The sequence below is a fragment of the Lottia gigantea genome (assembly GCF_000327385.1).
Source record: "Lottia gigantea unplaced genomic scaffold LOTGIsca_21, whole genome shotgun sequence".
Taxonomy (NCBI): Eukaryota; Metazoa; Mollusca; class Gastropoda; family Lottiidae; genus Lottia; species Lottia gigantea.
The window spans coordinates 868,122-893,801 of NW_008708458.1; the positions used below are offsets into that span (position 1 = coordinate 868,122).

General features: G+C 33.1%; 5 protein-coding genes across 5 annotated transcripts; 3 read left to right on the plus strand and 2 right to left on the minus strand.

The window, feature by feature from the left end:
• Positions 1–1,186: 1,186 nt before the first annotated feature.
• On the plus strand, positions 1,187–5,639 carry LOTGIDRAFT_72491 (hypothetical protein; the record flags this gene model as incomplete). Its single annotated transcript, XM_009054030.1, has 10 exons — positions 1,187–1,585; positions 1,748–1,813; positions 1,935–2,012; positions 2,411–2,518; positions 2,859–3,038; positions 3,572–3,700; positions 4,152–4,320; positions 4,529–4,620; positions 5,018–5,179; positions 5,538–5,639. Coding segments are annotated over 10 exons (1,485 nt in total), but the record flags the coding sequence as incomplete, so codon positions are not given.
• A 5,208-nt stretch (positions 5,640–10,847) lies between these two features.
• Positions 10,848–12,664, minus strand: LOTGIDRAFT_231686 (hypothetical protein). The gene has a single exon (XM_009054113.1). The coding sequence runs from the start codon at positions 12,571–12,573 to the stop codon at positions 11,509–11,511; it is 1,065 nt and encodes a 354-aa protein (XP_009052361.1). The 5' UTR covers positions 12,574–12,664; the 3' UTR covers positions 10,848–11,508.
• A 2,362-nt stretch (positions 12,665–15,026) lies between these two features.
• On the plus strand, positions 15,027–18,004 carry LOTGIDRAFT_231687 (hypothetical protein; the record flags this gene model as incomplete). Its single annotated transcript, XM_009054114.1, has 5 exons — positions 15,027–15,123; positions 15,177–15,332; positions 15,737–15,785; positions 16,769–17,298; positions 17,378–18,004. The coding sequence occupies 5 exons, from the start codon at positions 15,027–15,029 to the stop codon at positions 17,428–17,430; spliced, it is 885 nt and encodes a 294-aa protein (XP_009052362.1). The 3' UTR covers positions 17,431–18,004.
• An 831-nt stretch (positions 18,005–18,835) lies between these two features.
• LOTGIDRAFT_187919 (hypothetical protein) lies at positions 18,836–22,826 on the minus strand. Its single transcript, XM_009054115.1, has 6 exons — positions 22,624–22,826; positions 22,211–22,420; positions 21,651–21,734; positions 21,264–21,362; positions 20,703–20,811; positions 18,836–20,423 (listed from the first exon to the last, which is right to left on the minus strand). The coding sequence occupies exons 1-6, from the start codon at positions 22,753–22,755 to the stop codon at positions 20,302–20,304; spliced, it is 756 nt and encodes a 251-aa protein (XP_009052363.1). The 5' UTR covers positions 22,756–22,826; the 3' UTR covers positions 18,836–20,301.
• Positions 22,827–24,115: 1,289 nt separating this feature from the next.
• LOTGIDRAFT_159616 (hypothetical protein) lies at positions 24,116–25,483 on the plus strand (the record flags this gene model as incomplete). The annotated part of the gene is made up of 1 exon (XM_009054116.1): positions 24,116–25,483. One exon carries the CDS (start codon positions 24,116–24,118, stop codon positions 25,481–25,483), a length of 1,368 nt encoding a protein of 455 aa, XP_009052364.1.
• Positions 25,484–25,680: the final 197 nt, after the last annotated feature.

Sequence of the window (25,680 nt, forward strand, 5' to 3'; positions counted from 1 at the left end):
TGAAGATCTAATATTTGTTTTTCCATTCTTATTACTCTCTACATCTGATTTAACCTGTAATAATTTTAGACTATAGGTCACAGGTGAAGTCCGCTATGGGGAACGTGAAGAAGATCTTTTTTGAGCACTATAAGGTTAGTCAGTGGAACTGATCAGCCAAAAATGATAAACATTGATGATCTGATTATAGGCAAAGCCAATGCAGCAGAGCCAAAGCAGCAGAGCCATCTAAATAGTGCAGAGGCTGAATTGCATTTTGAATTTAAAGTTAAGGTAGGCTTACATGGGCCTACATGGGCGGGGGGCTAGGTCTAATACAATGCAAATTTAGTCCTGGCTTCCTAAGAGCAGGGTGGTTAGCTTTCCCAGCTCCACTATATAATGTTCTTCAGATTGCATTATAGAGATTGACTCTCTGACTGATATATCTACTAAAGGTCCTCGCATGGGCCCGAAATTAACTTCATGTTGATCCTTTCAGTAGAATGATTACTAAAATGAATATTGAAATTCAAAACGTCAAACTAAAAATTTCAGTCAAAATTTAACAAACGATTAATGGATCCAAGTATAACTGAATTGATTTACAATTTGTTTACTTTTTACTCCTTTAAAGTTTTATTTAGTATGAGTATGAAGCTACTTGGAAGTTAGTTTCATGAGAGAAAAATCAGATGTAAATACACTCCTTTAGTTTTCTAACTGATACAAGTATTCGAGAATGCAAATGAAGAATCAAACTGCATGAATGTCATGTCTAAAATGTCTAAAATAATGTACTTTTTCTGAAATAAGGAAATTTGAGATTGATCAGTGATTTGTCTAACCAAATTTGGCGGGAGATTCTTCTACTTCCAGTTTATCAACCAACAGCCAATCAAATTTTACCTTACTTCTGAATTCTGAAATCGACCAGTAATATTCCTTGTTTCAAAAGATCAAGGTTTGTATTTACAAATGGCCGACATGAGATAAAATTTTTTGTAAACACAAGAGAAACTTTCTAAAATATCTGTTCTTACACCGAGATATCTAATATATTGAAATAACAAATATGGCTTCCAAGAAAAGGAACCGAGAGGATGATAATCAGGGAAAAAAAGTGTCCAAGAAACCGAAATCAAACGATGTTTCAACATCAAAAGGAACATCTGATGAGGATCCATTTTTTCAAAATTGTCAATTTTTTATTGTAAAAGCTGGAATTGAGAAAGCCAGAATGAAAATATTTGAAACTCAGATAAATAAATATGGCGGTTCAGTGAAGACTGAATTAAATGACTATGTTACACACATTATTGTTGATGACAAAATGGATGTTGATAAACTTTGTCGTCTGATAAAAGCTGACACACCCCCTCAGGATAACTTAGTAGTCAAGTCTAATTGGTTAAGTTTGTGCTTTCGAAATAAAAAACTAGAGGATACAGCACCTTACTTGCTTGAAACATTTTTATCTACAAAGTCAGAAATAAACTGTAGTGATTCTGACTCAGGCGAAGATAAAAATGCTTCTAAAGAAAAGGAAGCAGACAAGCAGGCCTATAAAGTTGGAACAATGTTCAATAGTCATTCAAAACCCAAAGTGAAAAGTGACTATGATAGTGATTATGCAGATAGTGACAGTTTTGATAGTGATTTTGAAGAAGGCAGTAGTAATCTGAGTAGTGAAATACCAAGTACAAGTTCAGACAATTCCCCTCTGAAAAATGTAGGTTTCTCTGTGACATCATAAAACTCTATGTAGTGGAATTTTTCAGGAACAACAGACATCTTAATGAAAATTGGAATTGTGAAAATCAATGTTATCAGTGTTCCTGATACACGCAAACAATTTAGAAAACTTCTTAACAATCTTTATAAATGCCATTTACATAGATTTATATATCTATCAGTATAGAGATACTTATACAATAGATGTCTTTTTCTTTTAGGCTTCCAAATGGACATGTGCTCGATCATCAAAAAATCCGAAACCTAATGTAAATCAAGCTATCACTGAAAAATTAGAGGTAATATGTTGTCATCAGAAATAAATTTTATTATTATTATTGTTTGCTCATAGATATAAGTTTTGATATCAAGATCTCATGGTTTTTCCATTCCCTAATTCGGCAAAGTCCTACTTATGGCTTTTACGGGTCAAATGTGTCAAACTTTTCTGAATGTAGACCTGTTTATTGACCTGTGGGCCTACTACGATATATATTACTTATTATTACTCACTAATCAGATTTTCACATGTATTCAAATGTATGAAAGAGTGTTTATGGATTTAATACATCATATAGTAGTAAGTATTGATATTAATGATACATGACAGATGAGACTCCACATGTGTTGAAGATTTCAAAATTTAGTTAAGGGGTGTGTGTTTGTGCGAATGAATAAGTAAATTCACATGTTTTAGGAAATGATCAGGAATTATGAAAGTACCAATGATAAATGGAGAGCGTTTGGTTATCAGAAAGCAGTTCAAGCTATTAGAAGTCATCCTAATCCTATTTCTTCATGGGAGGTAACTCACTGACTTTTATTTTTAAACTTCTCCTTCTGAACTTGATGATGATTGCCGCATTCTAAGATATAGCATAGCATTCCATTTTATCAATATTTTTTGTTTTTGTACAATCCAAGAAATCTGGAAAGTGGTGCTATCAAATCAACTATAACATCTAATATTCTTCTATATCAGAGTAAATATCAAAGCAACCATTAAGGAAATATAGATACAGTTTGTTTTTGAAAAGATAGATTTTATTTTCTTTGGTCCTAATTATATTCTTTGGAAAGAAGTTTTATATTTGAAATTTTTGTTAAGAAGCCAATATCTATAACAAAATATCATTATTTTGTAGGAAGCTAGAAATTTAAGAGGTGTTGGGGCAAAGCTAGCTGATAAAATTTGGGAAATTGTACAAAGTGGAGAATTAAGAAAATTAAATGAGTTTAAATCTAGTGAAGAAATTAAAGTGTTGAATATTTTTAATAATGTTTGGGGAGCTGGTCCTACTACAGCCAGAGCTTGGTACCAACAGGTAAAATGAACATATCAATATGGTTCAAGAATTTTGTGGTTGAATATTTTTTTTAGTAAGCTCACTGTCTTAATTTTTAGAGTTAATCTTGAGTGTTGACAACCTTTTGATAATTCAGAAATGGGAAACTGGAACTATATATCCTATGTGCTACAGTGAATTTGTATATTTTTTTTGTTGTGTCTTTTTCTTATAGTAAGTTTAACATAATAAGAGAGAGTTGATAAATTCTGATAATTCAGAAATTAGATTATGTGTGCAACATAAGTGTAGAATCTTTTGAGAGTTGTCAGTAACAACTTGTCATTCTTTCTCAACAACTTTTTGTTTGTAATTAACATCGCACAGTGTCCTCCTTTTCCATCTACATTATATTAAATATGTGAGGCATAAACTTCATTTCATATTTGACAAAAAAGAAGGTTATCTCAAACAATTCTACATAGTATTTCAGAAAGATTTACATTGCGATTGCTTTATTATTTTTGATCAACAAAAGCATGACAGAATAGCATGACTGGATTTTCTTGTAGGGATTTCGAACTCTTGAAGATTTAAAAACTAAAGCCAAGTTAACAAGTCAACAGAAAGTAGGTGTGAGACTATATGATGATATATTAGATAGAATGTCCAGAGAAGAAGCTGGTGAAATTGAAGAAGTTGTAAGTTTTATTTTTATAGTATTAAAAGGGAATGTCAGATCAAATCGTAACATGCCTCAAAAATTAAAAAACTAAACCCGAAAAACCATAGTATTGTATGAGAACAACTTAATCTAATTTAAGCAGAATAAAATGGTAATTATTTATAATGATATTGTTGGTGTAAAGACGAAACCTCAGTTCCAAATTTGTCCATATCAATATATCATTTCAGTTGTTATTACAAGTGACACCTTGGCTTGGAACATTTCAAAAAATATCCATAGCATGAATGTGAACAATAGAATCAAATTTCAATGTAAGAACAAACACAAAACCACAATTCCCTACTTCCCAAATAATCATACAATTAATTCTGGTAAATACGTTATCACAGGCATCTTTCCCAAGTAAAGTTTTGATCTTGATTGATGAAAATCTTAATGCTTTAAGAATATCTTGCTATCGCCAGGTTCGTGAAGCTGCTGAATCACTACAAGATGGTATAATAGCTCAAGCTTGTGGCTCATATCGACGTGGTAAAGCCACATGTGGTGATGTGGATGTGTTGATTACACATCCTGATGGGAAATCACACCGTGGTATTTTCTCAAAATTAATCAATCTTCTAACAGAACAGGGTATGTTTTTAACATCAATTTCAAAAGTTTGATTTAGCAATTAATTCTGATACATCAAAAAACAGCTGAACATATCATATGATACTCCATTCTGCATGAAATGTACCAGCTAAAAATTTTGTACTGGTGTAAAGATGCAGTTAGACACTGATATTACTTATACCCATGTCAAATTTGTATCTTAAGAATTGCCCCATGTCTATTACAGGGTTTTTAACAGATCATCTAGTATCAGTTGAAGATAGTGGGAACCAGAAGAAATATTTAGGTGTTTGTAAATTAAAGGGAGACAATAGAAAGGTAATGTTTCATACTCAGACAACAGTAAACTACTGAATAGCGTCAATTTAGACCATTGCAAAAGTCAATCAGGCGTGTGTGGTTCCTGCAATTCTAAGACTAAGAGTTTTATGGCATCACTAATCTTCAAGGGTCTTATGTGATAAAGCATATTTTGCAATTAGTTTTTGTGGAATTGAAGGCATCACAGACGTCTGATTGAAAATCGGAATGGTGCAAATTGATGTTATCAGTGTCCGCGATACACATATAAAATTTAGAAAAACCTTTTTACAATCTCTTTAAATCTGTTACCTACAAATGATGTACAATATATTATATTTATAGTCATAGTATAATATATTTCTGATTTCTTTCTTTGTGTGAATTACTTGGAAAAATGATTTCTCCTTTTCAGCACAGAAGATTAGATATTATTGTGGTACCTTATAATGAATATGGTTGTGCTTTGGTTTATTTTACTGGTTCTGCTCATTTCAATCGTTCTTTAAGACATTTAGCTAAAAAGATGAATATGTCCTTAAATGAACATGCTTTAAAATATGGCGTTGTTAGAAAGGTGAGAATTTGAAAATTGTTGGTACATGAATTCTATGTAAGAAAGAAATGAAAGAATGCAACAATTTAATATGAGAATTACATCATATTTTCATGAGGAACTAGCTGGTTTTTTGGCTGATCCTTGGTCTTATCCCTACCTTTTTACAAACATGTCGATTGCAGTGTAGCAGTTGACAACTTTTAATGCAATATTTGATACAAATTTCATTGTGTTCTTTTCCATGAATACAATTGAAATTAATTTGATATGCTGTTGTGAGTTCAACATGTCCTACCTTTCGAAAATCGATCAACTTCATTAGAACTTTAGATATACTTTTGTCTTTAATGTGATGTTTTTGATTGCTTAATTTAAGGGTGGTGAAAAAATTCATGAAGGAACTTTAATACCTACACCAACAGAAAAATCAGTATTTGAACAGTTTAAAATACCATATAGACCTCCAGAAGAACGAGATCATTGATTGATATCTTTATTGACAAATTGTATCTATTTCTGACTGACTTGACTCAAGGTTTATGTCAAGACTTAGTTTTAAAAATTTTATACCATGACAATACTAGTTCATCCTAAAGAGTTTTCTTCAAATATGTAATCAGGTAATCAGACTAACTGTAAAAGCATAATATTATTATCAAGCATGACTTTTACTGCCCTGTTTGAAGCAGAAAGGGAATTGCTTATTGATTATTTTCAGTGCAATTATTGTAATTTTATTCTATATAATTTATTTAATTTTATATGTTAATTTTAATTTATTAATGTTTTTTAATATGGATTTGTTTCTTATACATTTTGTTATAATTTGTTGATATTATATGATTTTTAATGTATTGATATCATCTCTCTTAGACAGTTCTTATTCTTTGTATATCACTTATTTTTTGTAATGAATTGAACATAGCTGATTTTTATTAAATTATACAGATTTTGTGTAGAAATAACCCTACCCTGTCTCATGTGTCAGCTGAATTCATAGTAATAGTTCTTTATGACAGTTGATTCCATAGTACTAGATCCTTGTTTTGAAATGAACCCATAGAAATACGTCCTTGTAGCAGCTGATCCCATAGCAACAAGTCATTGTGGCGGCTGCTGACCCAATAGAAAAATTCATATCAATAAATCCTTGTTGCTACTAAACCCATAGAAATAGGTCCCTGTAGCATCTTAACCAATAGCAATAAATCCTTGTGGCAACTGAACCCATAGAAATAAGTCCTTTTTATAGTTGAACCTGAAGCAATATTTCCGGGTGAAAGCTTATCCCTCAGCAATCGATCCTTGAGCCCACGCATCCCGTAGCAACAGGACTTTTGGGTAGGTGAACCCATTGGGATCTTTTGATGGCTGAACCGAAAGCAATATGATCTCTGGTAGGTGAACTCATAGCAATACGACCTTTTGATAGCTGAACCCATAGCAATACCACCTTTTGATTGCTGAACCTATACCAATACGACCTTTTTATAACTGAACCCATAGCAATACGACCTTTTGATAGCTAAACCCATAGCAATACGGCCTTTTGATAGCTGAACATAACAGGATCCTTACATAATCCGATAAATCCAAAAAACTTAATAAAAATGCAATTAACTATTGAAAAACGCTTAATATTATAATTGAGCGTTTTTCAATAATTACTTAGTTTTATTAATTTTAAAATTTTCTAGATTTTAGAGTGATTATGTTGTAACTTTATGACACCAGGTAAGTTCACCGATGAATATATACCCATATTGACCATTCTTGAGAATTAAATTTTATGTTCATTCTAAGACGTAGTATCACTTTAATAAATTATACCCTACTAGAGTGCAATAAAAACGAGTATTAAATCTTATCCTTTTTGTTGACAGGAATTAAATGTGATTATTTTTAGTCCACGACATATAATCCTTTTTACAAAGAAAAAGCTCAAACAACACGTATACTTTATATTAATTCCGATGATATGAAATAATAGATACAACTGGATTACACTGACATACCAGAATGGCCTATCCTTTGCAGTATAGTTTCAACACCCTAAACCACCCTAAATAAGTTGAATTTTCTTTTTGAAAGGTGATTTTTGCAGCTGAAATTTAGCTCGTTCCACCAGGAAAGCAAAATATTAAGACAACTTTATCCCTATTACATTTACTTTTGTCATGGTCTAAATATAAAAGAAATGTGTAAATTTGGAAAAACTTATTGAGAAAGGGTTTCTTTATTTTTTAGTGTCAAATAAACCAAACTCTTTGATTAATTGGTGTTTCTAATGAATTACACTGTATTCTCAATCATATCATTATTTTCTTATATTGCAAGAGTTTTAACCAATCATAAATGTTCAGTTAGGCTATGTACAGTCTAGATAAACAAAAGAGACTTTGACCTTTCCTGATGGGTCACTCATTGGAATTTTGCTGGTAATTGTCTTCTTATTTAGCTAATTATGAATTGGTTAATTGATAAATAATTAATTTAAATATTCAAACGTATTTGCATAATTCCACATACCATCTTATTTTATTAATCCCTTTTGAGGAAGTACAAGTTATTAAGATAATAGTTTAAGTATTAGTTTAATACCTACACATATTTTTAAAGATTTTTAAAATGATAAAAAACGTCGATATAAAGAGAAACTTATAATTCTAAATATTAGTTATTATTTCTATTCACAATCGTAGCTGTTCTTAGTTCTGTATCATGGCAATGGAGAAATCTCTCTTTTATTTCATCTTTTTGTTTTGTTTTTGTTGGACACATTCAATTCCAGGTAAGCAAACTATATCCATAGGGTTTTCTTTGATATGAAATTGAGTTCAGTTTTTCTGTGGGGGGGGGGGCTCAACTACAGCGACTACACAAGTCATTTAAAGCATCTACATTTTTCAGAGGTGCCCAAATTTTTCCCCTCTGGCTACGGGCCTGCTTATAGATGGTTCAGTTACCTCTATAAAAATTCACATCTTATTAACAGTTTCAGACTGACTTTATTTCAAGGCCTTTTGGAGACAATTTTCTTTTATGAAACGACAACCAAACGTTAGAGATGTATTTTCAATTATGTATTTAAAACGCACCCAAACGCCCCTTTGCCTTATTGTTAATAGGATTGAGCTAGTACTTGTAGTTATGTGATATTTGTCGAGCATGTAGGCAAGGAAAATAGCGTTAGTGGACGAGTTTGATATATTATATTGGCTTCTCAATGAAATTGTTCAATATGATTAAAGATACTAATAACCTTGCAGAAAATGTCATTAAGAATAGCATGGAGACCCGGCGTTATAAACATGATCTAATAGTGTTATATTATTGACCTTAAAAACATAACCTATATTTTAGAAATGATTTGGAGAACTTAAAGAAATGTTACAGTGAAGTGGAATGTTCTATTCCTGTACCATCAATGGATCGAGCCATTGCCATGATTGACTGGATGTGTGACACGACAGAGGGTGAGCATACTTACAGTTACTTATTAAACAAAAAAAGCCACATTCTATGACGCCAACCAACTGCAGTTACTGTTTTTAGCTTCAAGCCCCAGATCAGCGCCCGTTAATAGGTTGTATGATTTGTGGAACCAGAGCCAAGAAAAGGGGGACCACAGGCAATTCTTTCACCATGTAAAATGATGGAAAATTTGAAAAGTGTGAGTGTGTGAGGGGAGGGGGGCTGCCCCCTCCGTAGAAACGTCACTGACCAGAACAGCTCACATATTACAATATCACAATTATAATGCAATGAAATCCCTGGTCCAACAATTGACGTTAAAATCTCATTTAGTTCCAGATAAATTTTGAAAATATTGATACAATATTTTATAGGATTCAGTGAAAGTTTGCCTTGTTTTAAATCAGAATCATTCAACAACAATACCAGCACGTGTAAAACCAGAACCAGAGCAGGATGCAAAAATTTCTGTCCGTAAGTTGAACTTAATTTTTTTGCTTCAAAAAAAAAATTTCGCAAGTTAAGCGCATCAATTGGCAGCACGAATGGAGGAGCTGCAAGCAGACCTCAACATGGAATGGTCTATCAGCCAAGAAGATACAACAAGATACTGCTCACAAAAATGCCTTAAACGATGATAGACATATCCAATTTCGTACGTGCGATACAAACCAACTTCCAGCAGAAAATCTACAGTATCTACATGTATAGGTTTTTTTTTTTGCACCCCCCCCCCCCCCTCCCCTCCTCTCCTCCTTCCTTTTGACAGATTTGTTTATAAATGGATAAAACAATGATATACATACCCAATTTCTTACGTATAGAATAGGCCAACTACTAGCTATATGTTGTGTTTAAGTTTTCTCCCTCCCTCCGCTACTCAAAAAAAAAAATATGCTATTATATCATGTTTAATGTATTTCTAGGTATCCTTACGGGCGATTAGCTGCATGCCTGGAGCCATATCTCTTGAAAGATGAAAACTGTACACCAGCATCCGTTTCCTATGTTTCATTGTATATGAACCAACTAGATGTGCCACTCAGAAGGACCAATTGATTTCAAAGCATCATCTTTATTCATTTCTCAAATCATTCATATACGATCACCATTTTTGTCGAATACATTTATCTAAATAGAACTCAATGTGACCTATTTGTTTACTTCTTTTTTCAACGTTATGTGCAGTAGTGAAATTCTCGAGCATTGAGCATTGGTGTTTGGTTATGTAAGAAGTAATAAGACATATATAGCGACATTAAACCAAGATGTAAGAAGTAATCCTTAAGCGACACATAATGGTAAAAGTCACATTAAAAATACAATCTTATGGTATACTACCCCTTAGTTTTATTGCACACAAAGTTTCAACAATTTACATTGTTATTTATTATTTATGTAAACATAAACAATCTTGTATTACATGTGCAATGTACAGTGTACACGTACACCCAAAACACCCCTCTCCTCCGCCTGTTCCGCTGATAAAGGCAAATGCCTAGATTGAAGAGTATATAATGCGAGGAGTTCAAACAGTTGCAAACGATGGAGGATATTAACTTAATCATTTCCCTTAATTCCCTTCCTTACAGCTGACAACAGCTCCATATTTGATTCAGATTATATTACACGAAAGATAACAGGTGCATTAAACAAATATTCATATCCCGATTAAATATCAGCTTCACAATGTCAAGCTATTACGACCTTGACATTCTAAAGATGATCAGATAACTGTTACTACCCATCTCTTTCGATTTTGATAATATAAAAGCAAATATTTCTATAAAACGATCATATGCACTAGTATCTTTTCGTAAAAACCTTCCTCCTTAAGATCATGCACAGTTAAAGTCAACGTTGACTGATGAAGCCTAATTCATTCCACACGAGTATGATAGCTTGTCAGGCAAGATAATTTACACCAACGCCAGAAGAGGAGAAATAGTGATGCTTTTTAATGAACAAGAAAGCATATATGGAAATTGTCCTATTATCAAATCGCCAACTGCAACATTGTTCGAGATCTCATCAATCCACACTAATAAGTTTCATCCAAATCGGTTTAAAACTCCAACCTCCATTGAGTTAACAACCTAATCTTGACACTTTTTATCCTAACACCATTGACTAAATTCATTGACGGAAGGACGCGTATGATGCCCGTCGACGATATTCGCCCACATATAAAGATGTGGATGCATAAAAAGTAAATGTATAAATGTTTTAATAATCTCATAAAAATATTATTATATCAATGGTAAAAGAAATAAGATTTTACACAAAAAATGTACATATCAACAACTACTTCCAGATCCTATTGAAATAAAATACAGTGGAGTTTTACGCCCTATTCAAAACTAAGTATTTTTAGAGAGTATTATTCAGAAACTCTGAATGTAATGAGTATAGGTTTTCAGACTAAGTTAACCCTATTACTTAATGTTTTTGAAACATAAAGTGAAATGTTTGCTCTTTTTTAACATGAAACGATTCATATATATAGGACAAAACACTCAGATAGAATACTGTGGAGAGATTTCGAGTGATTATCAATTATAACTTAAGCTTGAAGTTGGAAAATTACATAGTTAAATGACTACAAAATCGAAATATTTTCACTGTAAAACAGTGATCAATACTTCAATCGTAGAGCGATATTGAAATATTAAAACAGAACCTAAAAATAACATGTTATTGTTACCCAGAGTTTCACGCTATGCGATCTTCAGACAACCATTTTTTGATTCTGTTCTAATATTTCTAGTTTAACTATATAACTGCAATAAAAAAAATATTTTCACTGTCAAAATAGCAAAATAGTGCGCAATACATCAATTGAGAAATATAGAAATATTTTTAAACGATACAGTTTAAGAGTTATTGAACAACGACACATTCAAGTTGCCATTATCAAGTTTCATTCCTTTATATTCCTCTACTTTTTGCCCTTCACAATGTACCCCTACTGTGTTACAGAATTCACAATACGATGATGTATCTCCACCAAGAGTTATCAACAGCCCTCCACTCGATCCAGGGCACGTCTCAGCTGTATGATGAATCAATGCAATGCGGCCACGATCTTCAAAATCAAGAAGCTTGCCCATTGTTATAGTTTTTGGTCCACCATGCGGATGGGCTATCACTAATGGGGTGAAGTTACCATTTCCCTTTGGCCAAGGAGCTTTGAATTTGTCAAATGTGAAATCTTTCACAAATTGTGGCACATTGTCGTCTGGAACTTCAATCTGGACTGCTTTTGGGTCTGATACATCGATTAATTCGGAACCAGCTTCGTAAAGGTAGCTTCTTCCAGTCTTAGCTTCAAAAAATACGACCTCCACAGCGACAATTTGTTCTTGATTATCTCTTGGAACAAGTACAAACCATTTAGACATTTCCCGAGCAATACATCCAACAACTGTACTTTTAGATCCATCGTCAAATATGAGCGTTACCTGAGCTAAACTGTCGGAGTTGTCCTTCAGCTTCATTCTTTCTAAAGATTCTGGAATAGGTGAAAAAGTGAAGATGCTTTTATCCTGAATCGCTGATCCTATTTGTAAGGCCTGTCCTTTACTTTGTATCAATGGCTGCCCTTCTGTATGGTAAAAGAAATCTATGGTACAATTTTCGACATCGGTTTGAGAGGCTACGACATGGTCGTTCGTCAGAATACCATAATAAATTCCAGCTTTATATACAACGCCTGTACCCCAGACAGTAGATTCGTCATCCTTTTTAACAGTTAACCTGACGACTCTAAGTCCAATATTCTTTATATATTGATAAATCTCTTCTCTTCTCATATCTTCTGGTAAATCTTCTACTTTAAACTCATCAAACTTAATAAACTTTTCATGATTTGGGTTTTTGGTACAAGCAGGAACGGTGCTCAGGTCCGAAAACGCTTCTCGTGCTACTTCAAATTCCATGTCAGAACAAAGTGAGATCTAAGTACTCGAATTTGACCCATTGACTCTTATAGGAAGTAAACTGAAACAGGATACAGTCTTGACAACTAATATTCTGTTTGTAGTATAAGGAAAACATGTGATAACTATCTATATAATATGTATTTTTAGTAACTTACTTGGAGGAAAATACCCCTAAATAGATAGATGGGTAAAACCCGTTTTTCCCCCCACATAGTTTTGTAAAAACTTTGTTTACCAAAAATATAGCGCATTGACGTCAAGACGAAGTTTCATAAGTCAAATAATGTGGTGACCCTGACAATCGTGTATTCATGTTAAATTATGTTATATTTAATTAGTCTACAATGTGTCCTAAAGGCATGGATAATGAAAAAAAAACTCATACATAATCTCTACCTTTAGAACGACATTTTTTACACTTATACATGGTCTCTACTCTCTAAAAGATATCTTGCCAGACAAGGTAATATATGCCCCCTGGCAGCTTTGATTTTGACTAAAAATATTTGGCAGTACAGTAACGATCACCAGTGTGAAATATTCAACCATCAGACATACACTTCTTTTGAACTTTTTCTGGCGATACTGAATAATAAAACCAAGTTTTGTAAAAATTTCGGCAAGAATCGTACCTTGTTTAAAAGCTTAAATTTGAAAGTGTTTTCAAGAACGAGGTCAATAACTACTAATATTTTTTTTTGATTTTTGTGATTATCGATAGGATTCATCCATGGGTGATAAACAATTATCACGTCAAGATTCTAGAGTGTTTACAAGCTAAAAAACTGACCACGTTTCCAAGAACAAGGGCAATAACTCATACTAAATATTTTTCGATTTTTCAATAGGGTTCATCCTTGGGTGATAACAAACACTTACACCAAGTTTTGTCAAAATTCGTCAAGACTCGTGCCTTCTAGAGTGTTTACGAGGTAAAAAATTGAATCCGTTCTCAAGAACATTGGGAATAACCCATACTAAATATTTTTCGATTCTTCTGATTTTTGATAGGGTTCATCCTCGGTTGATAAAAATCACTAACACCAAGTTTCATCAAAATCCTTCAAGAATTGTGCCTTCTAGAGTGATTACGAGCTAAAATTGACCGCGTTTTCAATAGCAAGGGAAATAACTCATACTAATTATTTTTCGATTTTTCTGATTTTCAAAAGGGTTCAATCTTGGGCGATACCAAACACCCATGCCAAGTTTCGTTAAAATCTGTCAAGTGTTGTCCCTTCTAGAGTGTTTACGAGCTAAAATTGATCACGTTTTCAATAGCAAGGGCAATAACTCATACTAATTATTTTTCGATTTTTCATGTCGCCATTGCTATTCATTATTATACAAGTAACTGTAAGTAAATCAAGAATCTGTATTACTATCAAGTTTAAAATGAAACTGCTAGTGTAAGTTTGTAAAACGATATCACCAAACCAGATGTGTCCCACTATGAACATGTTTCGTAGTAAGACTTCCTGCGAACAAACATTAAGAAATTTATACAATTAATGATAGTTACATTGAAACCGTTATTCAACCATCGCAACCGAATGTAAGCCTAAATATTTAGAAACAATTACTGATTGGATCCAACATACTAATCGTATACATGGTGATTAACGCTTCGTCGCTCTTTTCATGCTAGTAGCAACATTATTTCATAAGTTAACATGGCTAATGGATTTATTAATTTGCAACTTTGACCAACTCGACTCACTTTGACAGTTATCATTTATTTGTCAAGAGACCTTACCCATTCAAGATTTAGATAAATCAGCCTACAATGACGATTCGTCATTTTAAGATAGTCTGTGATGCATAGAAAAGACATACATACAAATTGTGAGTACAATTCCTAGTTTGAAGCATTTTAAAGGAATTATGTGATAATCTTACATTGCCAGTACTTCTGAAGAGTATTTACATTATTATGTTCAACGTTTATCGCTCAAATCTCCCCACACCCCCCCTCCGCCCCTCCAAACTGTCCTTTTAAAGGTAATCACCCTCTATCCACTCTATCCTCTAGACACTCGTTCACTAGGAGCACCTCGATCAATAAACAATGATTTGGACATCATGGTCGATTTAAATACATCATATTGATTGTTCCAACATGTGAAGCTATTTTTTCTGAAAAGATGTTATATATAGTGTCCTTCACTAGTAGGCCTACAGGGTTCCCACAGGGTCGTGTAATATACCCAGAGCTATTCATTCTATATATATATACATCTTGAGGAGATTTGACGTTATATAGGTATTAAGAAAATAAAACCAACGTCAATATTAACGTCACATAGAACTCTTCGTGATAATTTGAGACCTCTCTTGTGATACATGTTTTACACGACTTTACTGCATTATCAAAGGTTGATCATAACGTATCAAATTATATAAGCAAATTAGCTTCATTATCCACGAATCAGCGAGTTAAATAATTCCAAATGGTTCTTTATTCTGTAAAGTTTTTCATAGAAAGAAAAGAAAGAAAGAAAGAAAGAAAGAAAGAAAGAAAGAAAGAAAAAAAAAGGAGGACAGTGGGTTAGAGCATTGGAACCTTCTTGACCCTAAAAAAGTCATCTTCCTCATTCCAGCAACCCCAGCTGTAATGGGTGCGGATAATCCGGGAAAGAACAATTCAGGTTTGGGTCGTCGTGACCGTTGTCGTTATCCTTTTGTAAAAATGAATGTTTCTTTTCTTATTTTTTCTCTCAAAAAGATAGATTTTAATTTTTTTAAGGCAGAGGCAGGTAGGGGACCTAATGTATATTTTTCAAATTAAAAGTGCAGTGTATTTAAAGTTATTTTTTAGTAGTCTAAGGGTCTTGTACTCGTATAACTGGTTATAATAATGAAATGCATTTCTATAAGATATTTCACACGATATATCGGCCATCAGAAAGGCAAATTAAGGTGTGGTATAAAATAACTTGAGAATAATAACCTCTGCCCTTATATTGTTTCTTTATACACGATCAGCCTGGATATATCAATATACACAGGGCAATATCAACACCCTAACTAGGATTGTCCCTAAAGTGACGTAATAGACTAGTGTGGGTTACACGCTTTAACTTTCTTTATTTAGTTATTTTCTTCTTATATACCAAAGAACATGTTTAAGTTAAGTCGGGATTTATTGTGTATATAACAGTATTACATTTACCTGTATTATATTATAGTCAGCGACACCGAAATTTAAGGTAAAATTCTTTCAAAATGTCTTTTATCCAATTATATTAAGGGCTGGGAAGAGTGATAAAATATCGATTGATACCCAAGGATACCGTTTGAGAATACCTGAAAAATAGGAGGGTTTTGGTAATAAAGGAGTGTATGAACTGAGGAAAGTATCGGATAATACGTGGTAATTGTGGTTTTTGTTTTTTTGGGTGGGGAGATATATAGTGATTCTAAGTATTTTTTCTTACATAGAAAGTTATTTCAAACTGGATTTGCAGAGATGAGTAGAGTAAATCATCTTTTTTAACCAATGGAATATTATAAATCCAGCTATAAAATTATAGGAATAAACTCGTCTAAATATTAGTTATTATTTATGATTACAACATAACATTTATATTGTCATCATATATATTATATTTGTCTCTCAATTTATTAAACATGATACAAATAGTTGGTACCAACAGATATCAAGAGATATTGATCATTTTAAAGAGTTATCAAGATACGATCCTTGTGGGTTACTTAACCTTACTTCATTCAATAGAAACACAAAATTGGAGTGTCTGATTCATTATAGGGAATCCATGTTGTTACCTTGCCTTCATAAATATAATGATTATTGCAATTATCGCTCTGAAAAGGATGGTCAAAAGGCCTAACCCTGATTGAACTCTGAAATAACTTTGAAACATTTATGATTAATTTAGCGTAAATATTTCAGACTGCCGGAAAAAATTATGAGGCTCCAGGATAAACCTATAAGACTCTTGAATAAACTTGTAAAACTCTTGGACACACTTGTCAAGGTGGTAATAGACGAGGTACAGTGTCCGGTGCGGTGTAAGACTCTTGGATAAACTTGTAAGTCTCTTGGATAAACCTGTAATAGTCTTGGATAAACTTGTAATAGTCCTGGATAAACTTCTAAGATCCTTGCTTAAAATTTTGTAACTCTTGTGTAAACTTAGAATAGATTTGTTATATTATGCTTCTTTTTCAGATTAACAATGATGTCAAATGAAACAGAACATCCTGGAGTGGAAAGGCATCCTTCCTACAACAATCGTTATAGAACTTCTAGCAATAGCAGTGATATACCAACTCATCATCAAGCACGTAGACTGTCGAGCATCTCAGAAATCATGGATGGCGCTGTGGACTTTGGAAAACTGTCCTTCTCGGAATCTTACTATCCCTCGCAAACCCAGAGAAAGTTGAGTAGAATGACTTCGCGTGATTCCTGCCATTCAGATGATGTCTTCATGGAAAGTGGGGGACATCCTTCAACATCCGGAATCAATATGAATAAGAAGTCTCCACTAGAAGCAACAGTGTCTTCGGCGTCTTCTGCCAGCATACTTCCAAATCCATACAACAGAATAAACCACAAAATCCACAGTATATTCTGGTGTGCTTGTTGTTTTTACTTCGTGTTTTTCTGTTGTATGCCAGCCGTAAAGTTCATGGAAATGTCGGATAAAGAATATCGACGGGGAAATGACATCATGGCACAAAAATATGGTCGACGAGGTACAATATGTTTCATCTTGGGAACAGTAATATCCATAGTTCTTTATGCTTGTATATTTTTCTTGGTGATATATTTCAGCACGTACATGGCTTCATGAGGTTATCAAGCTCCGAGACACTGTTGCGTACTAAACATAAGTGATATTTCCCATTTATATTTGGCGAGGATAGCGTTCTGCACTCTTTCCACACCACATCATATATTTTGTCCGCATTTTATATAACGTGCTTGAGGTTCAGTCCGTGAATACAGTGCCATTTAATTCATAAATGGGACCAATTAGAGGGACAAGATTCAGCCCAGGATTGTGTACACCCCTCTGTCTCTAGATAATGAGATAATTATATGATTCTTTCAGCTTTTCTAGATGTGCAATTATTTAGATTCATATAGGTCGCAATTAGTTTCTCAGTGTGTTGTTTTTTTTTTTCAATTTATAATTCACATTTTGTTACTAAATGTGCTGTTATTTACATTTATATGTCAAAATTAGTTTTTATGCCATTATTTACATGTGTCACAATTAGATTCTTACTGTGTTTTATTTACATGTGTCACAATTAGATTCTTACTGTGTTTTATTTACAAACTGTGTCACAATTATATTCTTACTGTGTTTTATTTACGTGTGTCACAATTAGATTCTTACTGTGTTTTATTTACATATTGTGTCACAATTAGATTCTTACTGTGTTTTATTTACATATTGTGTCACAATTAGATTCTTACTGTGTTTTATTTACATGTGTCACAATTAGTTTCTTAATGTGATGTTATTACCATTTATATATGTCACATTATTTTCTAAATGTGACGGATGTGGAGTTTTTACATTTCTGAATGTGACGTTATTTGCATCTATACGTCACAATTAATTTCTAAATTTGTTTTATTTACATGTGTCACAATTGGATTCTACTGTGTTTTATTTACATATTGTGTCACAATTAGATTCTTACTGTGTTTTATTTACATATTGTGTCACAATTAGATTCTTACTGTGTTTTATTTACATATTGTGTCACAATTAGATTCTTACTGTGTTTTATTGACATGTGTCACAATTAGATTCTTACTTTGTTTTATTTACATATTGTGTCACAATTAGTTTCTTAATGTGTTTTATTTACATATTGTGTCACAATTAGATTCTTACTGTGTTTTATTTACATATTGTGTCACAATTAGTTTCTTAATGTGTTTTATTTACATATTGTGTCACAATTAGTTTCTTACTGTGTTTTATTTACATATTGTGTCACAATTAGATTCTTACTGTGTTTTATTTACATATTGTGTCACAATTAGTTTCTTAATTTGATGTTATTACCATTTATATATGTCACATTATTTTCTAAATGTGACGGATGTGGAGTTTTTACATTTCTAAATGTGACGTTATTTACATCTATACGTCACAATTAATTTCTAAATTTGTCACAAATCGTTTCTAAATGTGACCCTTTTTTATGCCTTTACGTGACACTAACCTGTGAATTGTATCTGCTTATTATTTATTTATTCCATGTACACGAGGGAAGTCAATTAATATTTGATTTGATTTACTAATGGGGGGGAATTGTTCAATAATGTACAAATTTTTAACCATATGTTCATTATCATCTTTTGGTCATGGCTTCATTCTGACGATTATGCGAGAACCATTGGACTCGATCATACCAGCTCCAGAAATGACCCCTAAAAATTCATCAATTTTTATGAGATACCAGCTCATTTTATTTAAGAAAAGCAAACAAGAGTAGCACAGAAAACTATATATTCTTGAATAAATAAGTTAGAAATAACAACAATCCTAAACAGGTCTATAATTTATAGATTCCATTCTATTATACAAGTATACTCTTTAAGGATATAGATGCTGACAACAACTACATGTAGTAGACTGTTGCTTAATAGAAAATGAAAATTAGTCCATATTGCCTGCCAAAAATTTCATTCATCCTGAAGATGCTTCACATATTTGTAATATTTTGATAATCTCAGTACTTGCATTTATATATTTATCAGTTTCAGTAAAATGACTGCCTTGTGACTTCAGTTTAATTGTATTTGTACATAGATCTAAGACTAGAGCAATATTTAGTGAAAAGTGAACTTGAAATTGTTGTTAATACCAAACTTAAATCATACATAAATCCTGTCTTGAAGATTTTCCAAAGCTTACTAATGTCTATCTCAAATTCTACTAACATTTAAATGTATTCTTTTTCAAAGTTGATGTACATAATTTATGTATATTTATTAGATACCAAATGCTTTGTTATGTTTTTGAAGAACTTTCCTTCTATTCTTTTTTGTATTTTTTTGTTTATAAATACATATCAAATGTTGTATAGATACATAACTAATCTTTATATAACACTATTCCATCATGTACTATTCTAAATGACCTGTCTAAGAGAACAGGAAGATGAGATTGAACCAAACAAGACTCAAAAAGATCCATAGATGCTTTGTCCCTCTGACATAAAAAGATGATTATTCAACTGTTCTAATATCAATCGAAATCATATTATATCATGTAACAATATGATCCCAATGCTCTGGTTTTTAATTTGGAGAACTCTAATTCACAATTAGTTTCATTGACATTGTCTTAATTCTAAATTTTAATTACAATAGTGATTGTATTGGTCAAATACCGGTAGTAACAAAAGAATATAGTCTTCACAAAAGACCGTTAGAGAAACTTTTAAGCTTTAGCCATAGTCAAAGTGGCATGCCATGTTGCAAAACCCAAAATCATCAGATATTCAGACGACCTTCAAAATACCATTATTCAACACTAAATCTATGACAGGTATATTAGTGTTGGAAAACAAAATATTAAAAACAGACACAAGAGTTACACATTACAAATAATAGTAACAAAAATAACTGAAAGATAGCTATACTATTCTGCCAACCTGATGTTGGTTTGAAAGTAGATTGTGTAGGCTCGCAGTTTGTAAAACTATCCCTCCCTATATTTGTTCACAGATTTATTTAGCTTTTCCTTGATTTGCTACTTTATCCATAGCTGCTTTAACTTTTTCTTCATCTGCTACATAGAAATGTTCTAATGGCTTCAGATCCTTGTCTAGTTTATACACCAAAGGGATACCTACAATGCAAGGGAGATAACCATCATTTAAGTAATAATTGAAAGATTACAATATTACAAATAAAGGATCCTTTATCAAAATGAAACAACTGGACATATGAATGGACATGGAAATACAAGGATTTTCGTCTACTCATTAGTAAACACAGTCCTACATTCAACATTAACATCATTCAGACCATCATTACAGAGATCTAATTATCATATCCAAATGACCAAATAAGAATAGGTCAGCCCGAAACAGATCTATGAAAAACATAATAATTCTACCCTGCTTACCTGTAGGTATATTAAGAGCTAATATAGCATCATCAGTCATATTATCCAGGTATTTCACCAAGGCTCTTAAACTATTACCATGAGCAGAAATTACAACTCGCTTTCCAGACTGAAATACACAATGATAAATGATTTACTACAAACATCACTTTATCAAAAGTAAGTGATAGATAACATAAGAGTGCACCTAATTGGTTGGTCACACAAAACCTTACTTCTGCGCTCTAAAAGCACAAAACCCACTAAAATTGTTGAAATTGCGAAAATTTCAACATAGATTTCTCTTTTGGATTATTTCAAGTCATACATTGTTCTATCTAAAAACTGTAGACTCAAGAGCATGGGGGTTATAATCAACTTGGCACTTAACTGAAATGGCTACAAGTCAATATTAGTCCAAATGGCCCCAAATAAAATAGTCAAAATGGCCCCTAAATTTACTCTTTGATATGTCAAAATGTCTAAGGACAAATGGACCAAAACCTAATATTGTATTTACATGTTAATATTAGAGATGTATTAGTGTAAGATAACTTATTCAGTTATCACATAATAGCATACCTTGATAGCAGGAACTATATTATCATACCAATATGGTAAAACTCTAGCCACTGTATCTTTTAAACATTCACAGGCAGGTACACAGCTGCTGTCTAAATCCTGAAATAATCAACAAATTTCCACTTTGAGGGTCTTTTTCAGGCAATCAAAATACATGGCTGCACTTATTATTTTTGCTTAATATTAAGGATTATTCATTCTTTACTCGAGAGGAGGAGGTTACAGTATTTGATTCAATTTAAATGTTTCTCTGATAGCTATTTTACAGTCAAAGGTGTTACTACAAGATATTTGTCATAAATTAATAACAAAGTTTTCATCTTCATATGGGCCTAAAGTGTAAACAAATTCACATATACTGCAAAAGAAATATACTTAAATACTTACAGCATATCTCTTGTCTCGACCAGCCCATCTCTCATCATCAGGGGTTAATGCTGGGGGTGGAGTATCATAGGATCTTCTCCATATCTGTAATAAATACATTACACAATAAACTACACTATATATTAAGCACAAATTGAGAAGTCAAATGGCTATGTAGTACATACTGAATGAGGGCACTTATAGGCACTATATGCATCCGACTATTTCATTTTCAAAAATCTGAATCAATGGCAATATAGGTATAGAATCCTAGAATTCTGTAAAATGTCTATGACATAACCACAAGACTCACCAAACATGAATTTGACAGGAAAATAGTATTACTATTAGGGTATAAGCTCATGTATATTTGCATACAGACAAAGTTACAACCATTTTTTTAATCCTTATTTTAAGCTTATTTTTAATGATAATTTCAGTTATCTTTTAAATTTTGTCCCAGTGACCTTATGGAAGTTATAAATCACTATATAAGCTTAGGTAATTTCTTAAAAACTTTAATTATAGTAAGAGTATAGAAGACTATAAAAGCACCAAGCCCATTATTGTCTAAAACTTACATGGACTTGTTCATTACCATATTTTTCAGCTGTTTCAGCTTTATTTAACCCTTGTAAAGCTCCATAATGTCTCTCGTTCAATCTCCAATGCCTGTGGACTGGAAGCCAGTGAAGATCTAACTCATCTTGGACAAAGTATAATGTTTTAATGGCCCTTTTCAATACACTGGTAAAAGCCACATCAAAGGTGTAACCCTTTTCTTTTAAAGCCTGTAAAATAGATCATATGTTCTATTGCAATATTATGAAATCTAAGTAACTGTTAACTGACTAAAAGTCTACTAAATGACCATTGTGTCTTTATAACTATTTATCATACTTTTGATCTATAAATAATGAATCATGAAGCAACAAAAAAAATACCAGTGCTTAGTTGGGAAAAACACCAACAAAAATTGGAGGTCAAATGGTACCTTTCCGGCAAATTTGGCTTCAGCCACCCCTTTCTCGGTTAAATCACAGTCGTACCAGCCAGTAAACTGGTTGCTTTTGTTCCACTCGCTCTCACCGTGCCTAACGAGTACAAGGGTATATTCAGCAGCCATTGGAATTGTAGAAAACAAGCGATATTTGCAAATCTTCTTGAAGTAATTTTTCAGACTTGGCAATGGAGTCACATGTAACCTTGACCTTAACATGATACCATGACCTTGACCCTTCACCTCTAACTAAATTATCATAGCAGACGATTTTTTTATTTAATTTTCTGTTCAAAAGTCATGCTTGGGCGAAGAAAATCTGCTGAAAAAGAATAATAAAGGAGTTACAACTTAAATGATAACAATAGCCTATACTGAGAAAAACTGGAATGGCACTGCAAAAAGAACAATGTGACGGGTACCTGTCCGGCTAATTTCGCTTCTGTCAAACCAGTTTCAGATAAATCTGCGTCAAACCAACCACAAAACTGATTTTTCTTATTCCATTCACTCTCACCGTGACGAATTAGAACCAAAGTATACTCTGCCATTTTTCAGCTATGATATTTACCCGATCGACACAACAAAGACTGCACAAATGCAGAAATTGATTCGCATGCCAAAAAATTCCTGAAATGACCTTGGCACTCTTGATTAACCAGGCACTCGATTACATTATTGTTATAGATAGCGGTACATTGTCATAACCCATTGGTATTATATAATAACTCTATGTTATAGCCTAATATACCTTAATATGCAATTCCATGCCTATGTTAGCCATGAATATTTTTTCCTTCCAAAATAATATATAGACTAAGGCCTATATAATTATATTTCTTATGTCAGGTTTTGTCATCAGTGGCGTTTCTTGGAAACATTAGGAGGGATCCAGCAGGGGGCCACAAAATTTTCCGGGGCCGGATGTGGGGAAGGACAGGCACTTCTTTCACTATGTAGGCCTATGTAAAAGATTTTAAAGTGTGTATGAGTGGGGGGAGGGGGTCTCTATGGTCACATTTTCGATATAGAATTATAACTAGGCTAGGTATATATACAATATTAAATAGACAATTCACAGATCAGCGATTTTAATAATGGGCCATACATGTTACAGTTATTCTGCAGGTTATGTAACAGGAAATGCACATTTATCGATTTTTATACTCATATTTAAGATTTTTAAAGTTCATGTAAATACAAAGATATATGAGAGGAAAGCCAGAAAGACAATATCTATGATAATGAATATTATCTTGCCTCATCTTGTGTGAAATTCAATTTCAAAGGTGATAGGTCGTATGACCAGTCACATGTTTAACACCCATTTATACTGATAGTGGGATAGACGGGCTAGAGTGAATACTAATACAGTTTAAACAGGGTTTTTTTTTAATTGACTTTGTTGAGCTGCAAGATGATGGCAATAGCTTTTCTTGCAAGTCTTGCAATCTTTGGAATTACCAATGCAGCAGTGCCAGGAGATATGATTACAGAATTGCCTGGTTTAGCAGTTCAACCTAATTTCAAGCAATACTCGGGATACCTGAAGGCTTCAGGGACTAAGAAATTACATTATTGGTTTGTGGAATCACAGAGAAATCCCAAAAGTGATCCTTTAATTTTATGGATGAATGGTGGGCCTGGATGTAGCTCTGTGTTGGGTTTGTTAACAGAGCATGGGCCATTTAGAATCATGGATGATGGTAAAACAGTATATTATAATAATGCTAGTTGGAATCTACTTGCTAATATGATCTATCTGGAAGCACCTGCTGGCGTGGGCTTCTCGTATTCTGATGACCGAAACTACACTATAAATGATGATCAAGTGGCGAAAGATAACTACCTCGCTCTCAAAGATTTCTTCTCGAAATATCCTGAATATTCCTCTCATGATTTTTATGTAACTGGTGAAAGCTATGGTGGAGTGTACGTACCAACTCTGAGTGCTCTAGTGGTAGATGATACAGATATTAATTTTCAAGGAATGGTTATTGGAAATGGTTTGTCGAACTATGAACTCAATGACAATTCTTTGATCTATTTCGGCTACTATCATGGTCTTTATGGAGCTAAAACATGGCATGGACTCATTAAGTCTTGTTGTAATGGCAACTACAGTGGGCAGTGTATGTTTACTAAAGGAAGCAGTTCAGAATGCAGGAATTATGTCACTGAAGTGAGCCAACTTATCTATAATAGTGGTCTGAACGAATACAATCTATATGGGGAGTGTGCTGGTGGAGTTCCCTCTGGCGGTTTAACTTTCAATCAACAGTTACAGAAAGTAGTTTCCCATAATTTTGGTTGGTTATTTTCATCAGTAGAACACGTCAAAAAAGAATTCGAAGCAAACAAAATATTGGCTAAGTTGAATAAACTCCAATTAGATCCACCATGCATCAATGCCACCAATGTTGCTGATTATTTGAATACAGAGCAAACTCGACAAGTCCTTCATATTCCCTCTGTGGTTCAGAAATGGTCAACCTGCAGCGAAGATGTTAGCGCTCATTACATTTCAACCTATCAAGACATGTCTGCTGAATACATGAAAGTTCTGGCAGCCAAGAAAAGAGTCCTGGTGTACAATGGGGATGTTGATATGGCATGTAATTTCCTAGGTGATGAATGGTTTGTAGAGAGATTAAACCTCAATGTCGTAGCTGGCAGAATGGAATGGTATTACATGGCAGCTGATGACACCAAACAAGTTGCAGGATTTGTCAAGCAGTTTGAAAATTTGGATCTTGTGACAGTTCGAGGTGCTGGTCATATGGTCCCTACAGATAAACCTTTAGCTGCCTTGCAAATGTTGAACAATTACTTAAATATTAAGAGCTTTCAGTAATAAAAAAGTTTTACCTCTATCCTAAATGTATCTGCCATTTGACATACTATAGTGGAGGGGGCGTAACTCTATTGGCAGACAAGTGTTTTGTTTCACCCTACACAATATAGCAGAAGCAGCCATTTTAAACATCACATGATATAAATATAGCGATTGATTGGTTTAAAAATATTTGATTTCAAGACAATAAATGAAAA

What these genes read in the sequence shown, in the direction of transcription:
- LOTGIDRAFT_231686 (XM_009054113.1), bottom strand. Translation starts at nt 12,573, where the DNA reads ATGGAATTTGAAGTAGCACGAGAAGCGTTTTCGGACCTGAGCACCGTT.
- LOTGIDRAFT_187919 (XM_009054115.1), bottom strand. Translation starts at nt 22,755, where the DNA reads ATGGCTGCTGAATATACCCTTGTACTCGTTAGGCACGGTGAGAGCGAG. An exon ending in ATGGTAATGAACAAGTCCAT is followed by an intron (nt 21,735 to 22,210) that starts GTAAGTTTTAGA and finishes TATTTATTACAG; the next exon opens with ATATGGAGAAGATCCTATGA. An exon ending in AGCTCTTAATATACCTACAG is followed by an intron (nt 20,424 to 20,702) that starts GTAAGCAGGGTA and finishes CTTGCATTGTAG; the next exon opens with GTATCCCTTTGGTGTATAAA.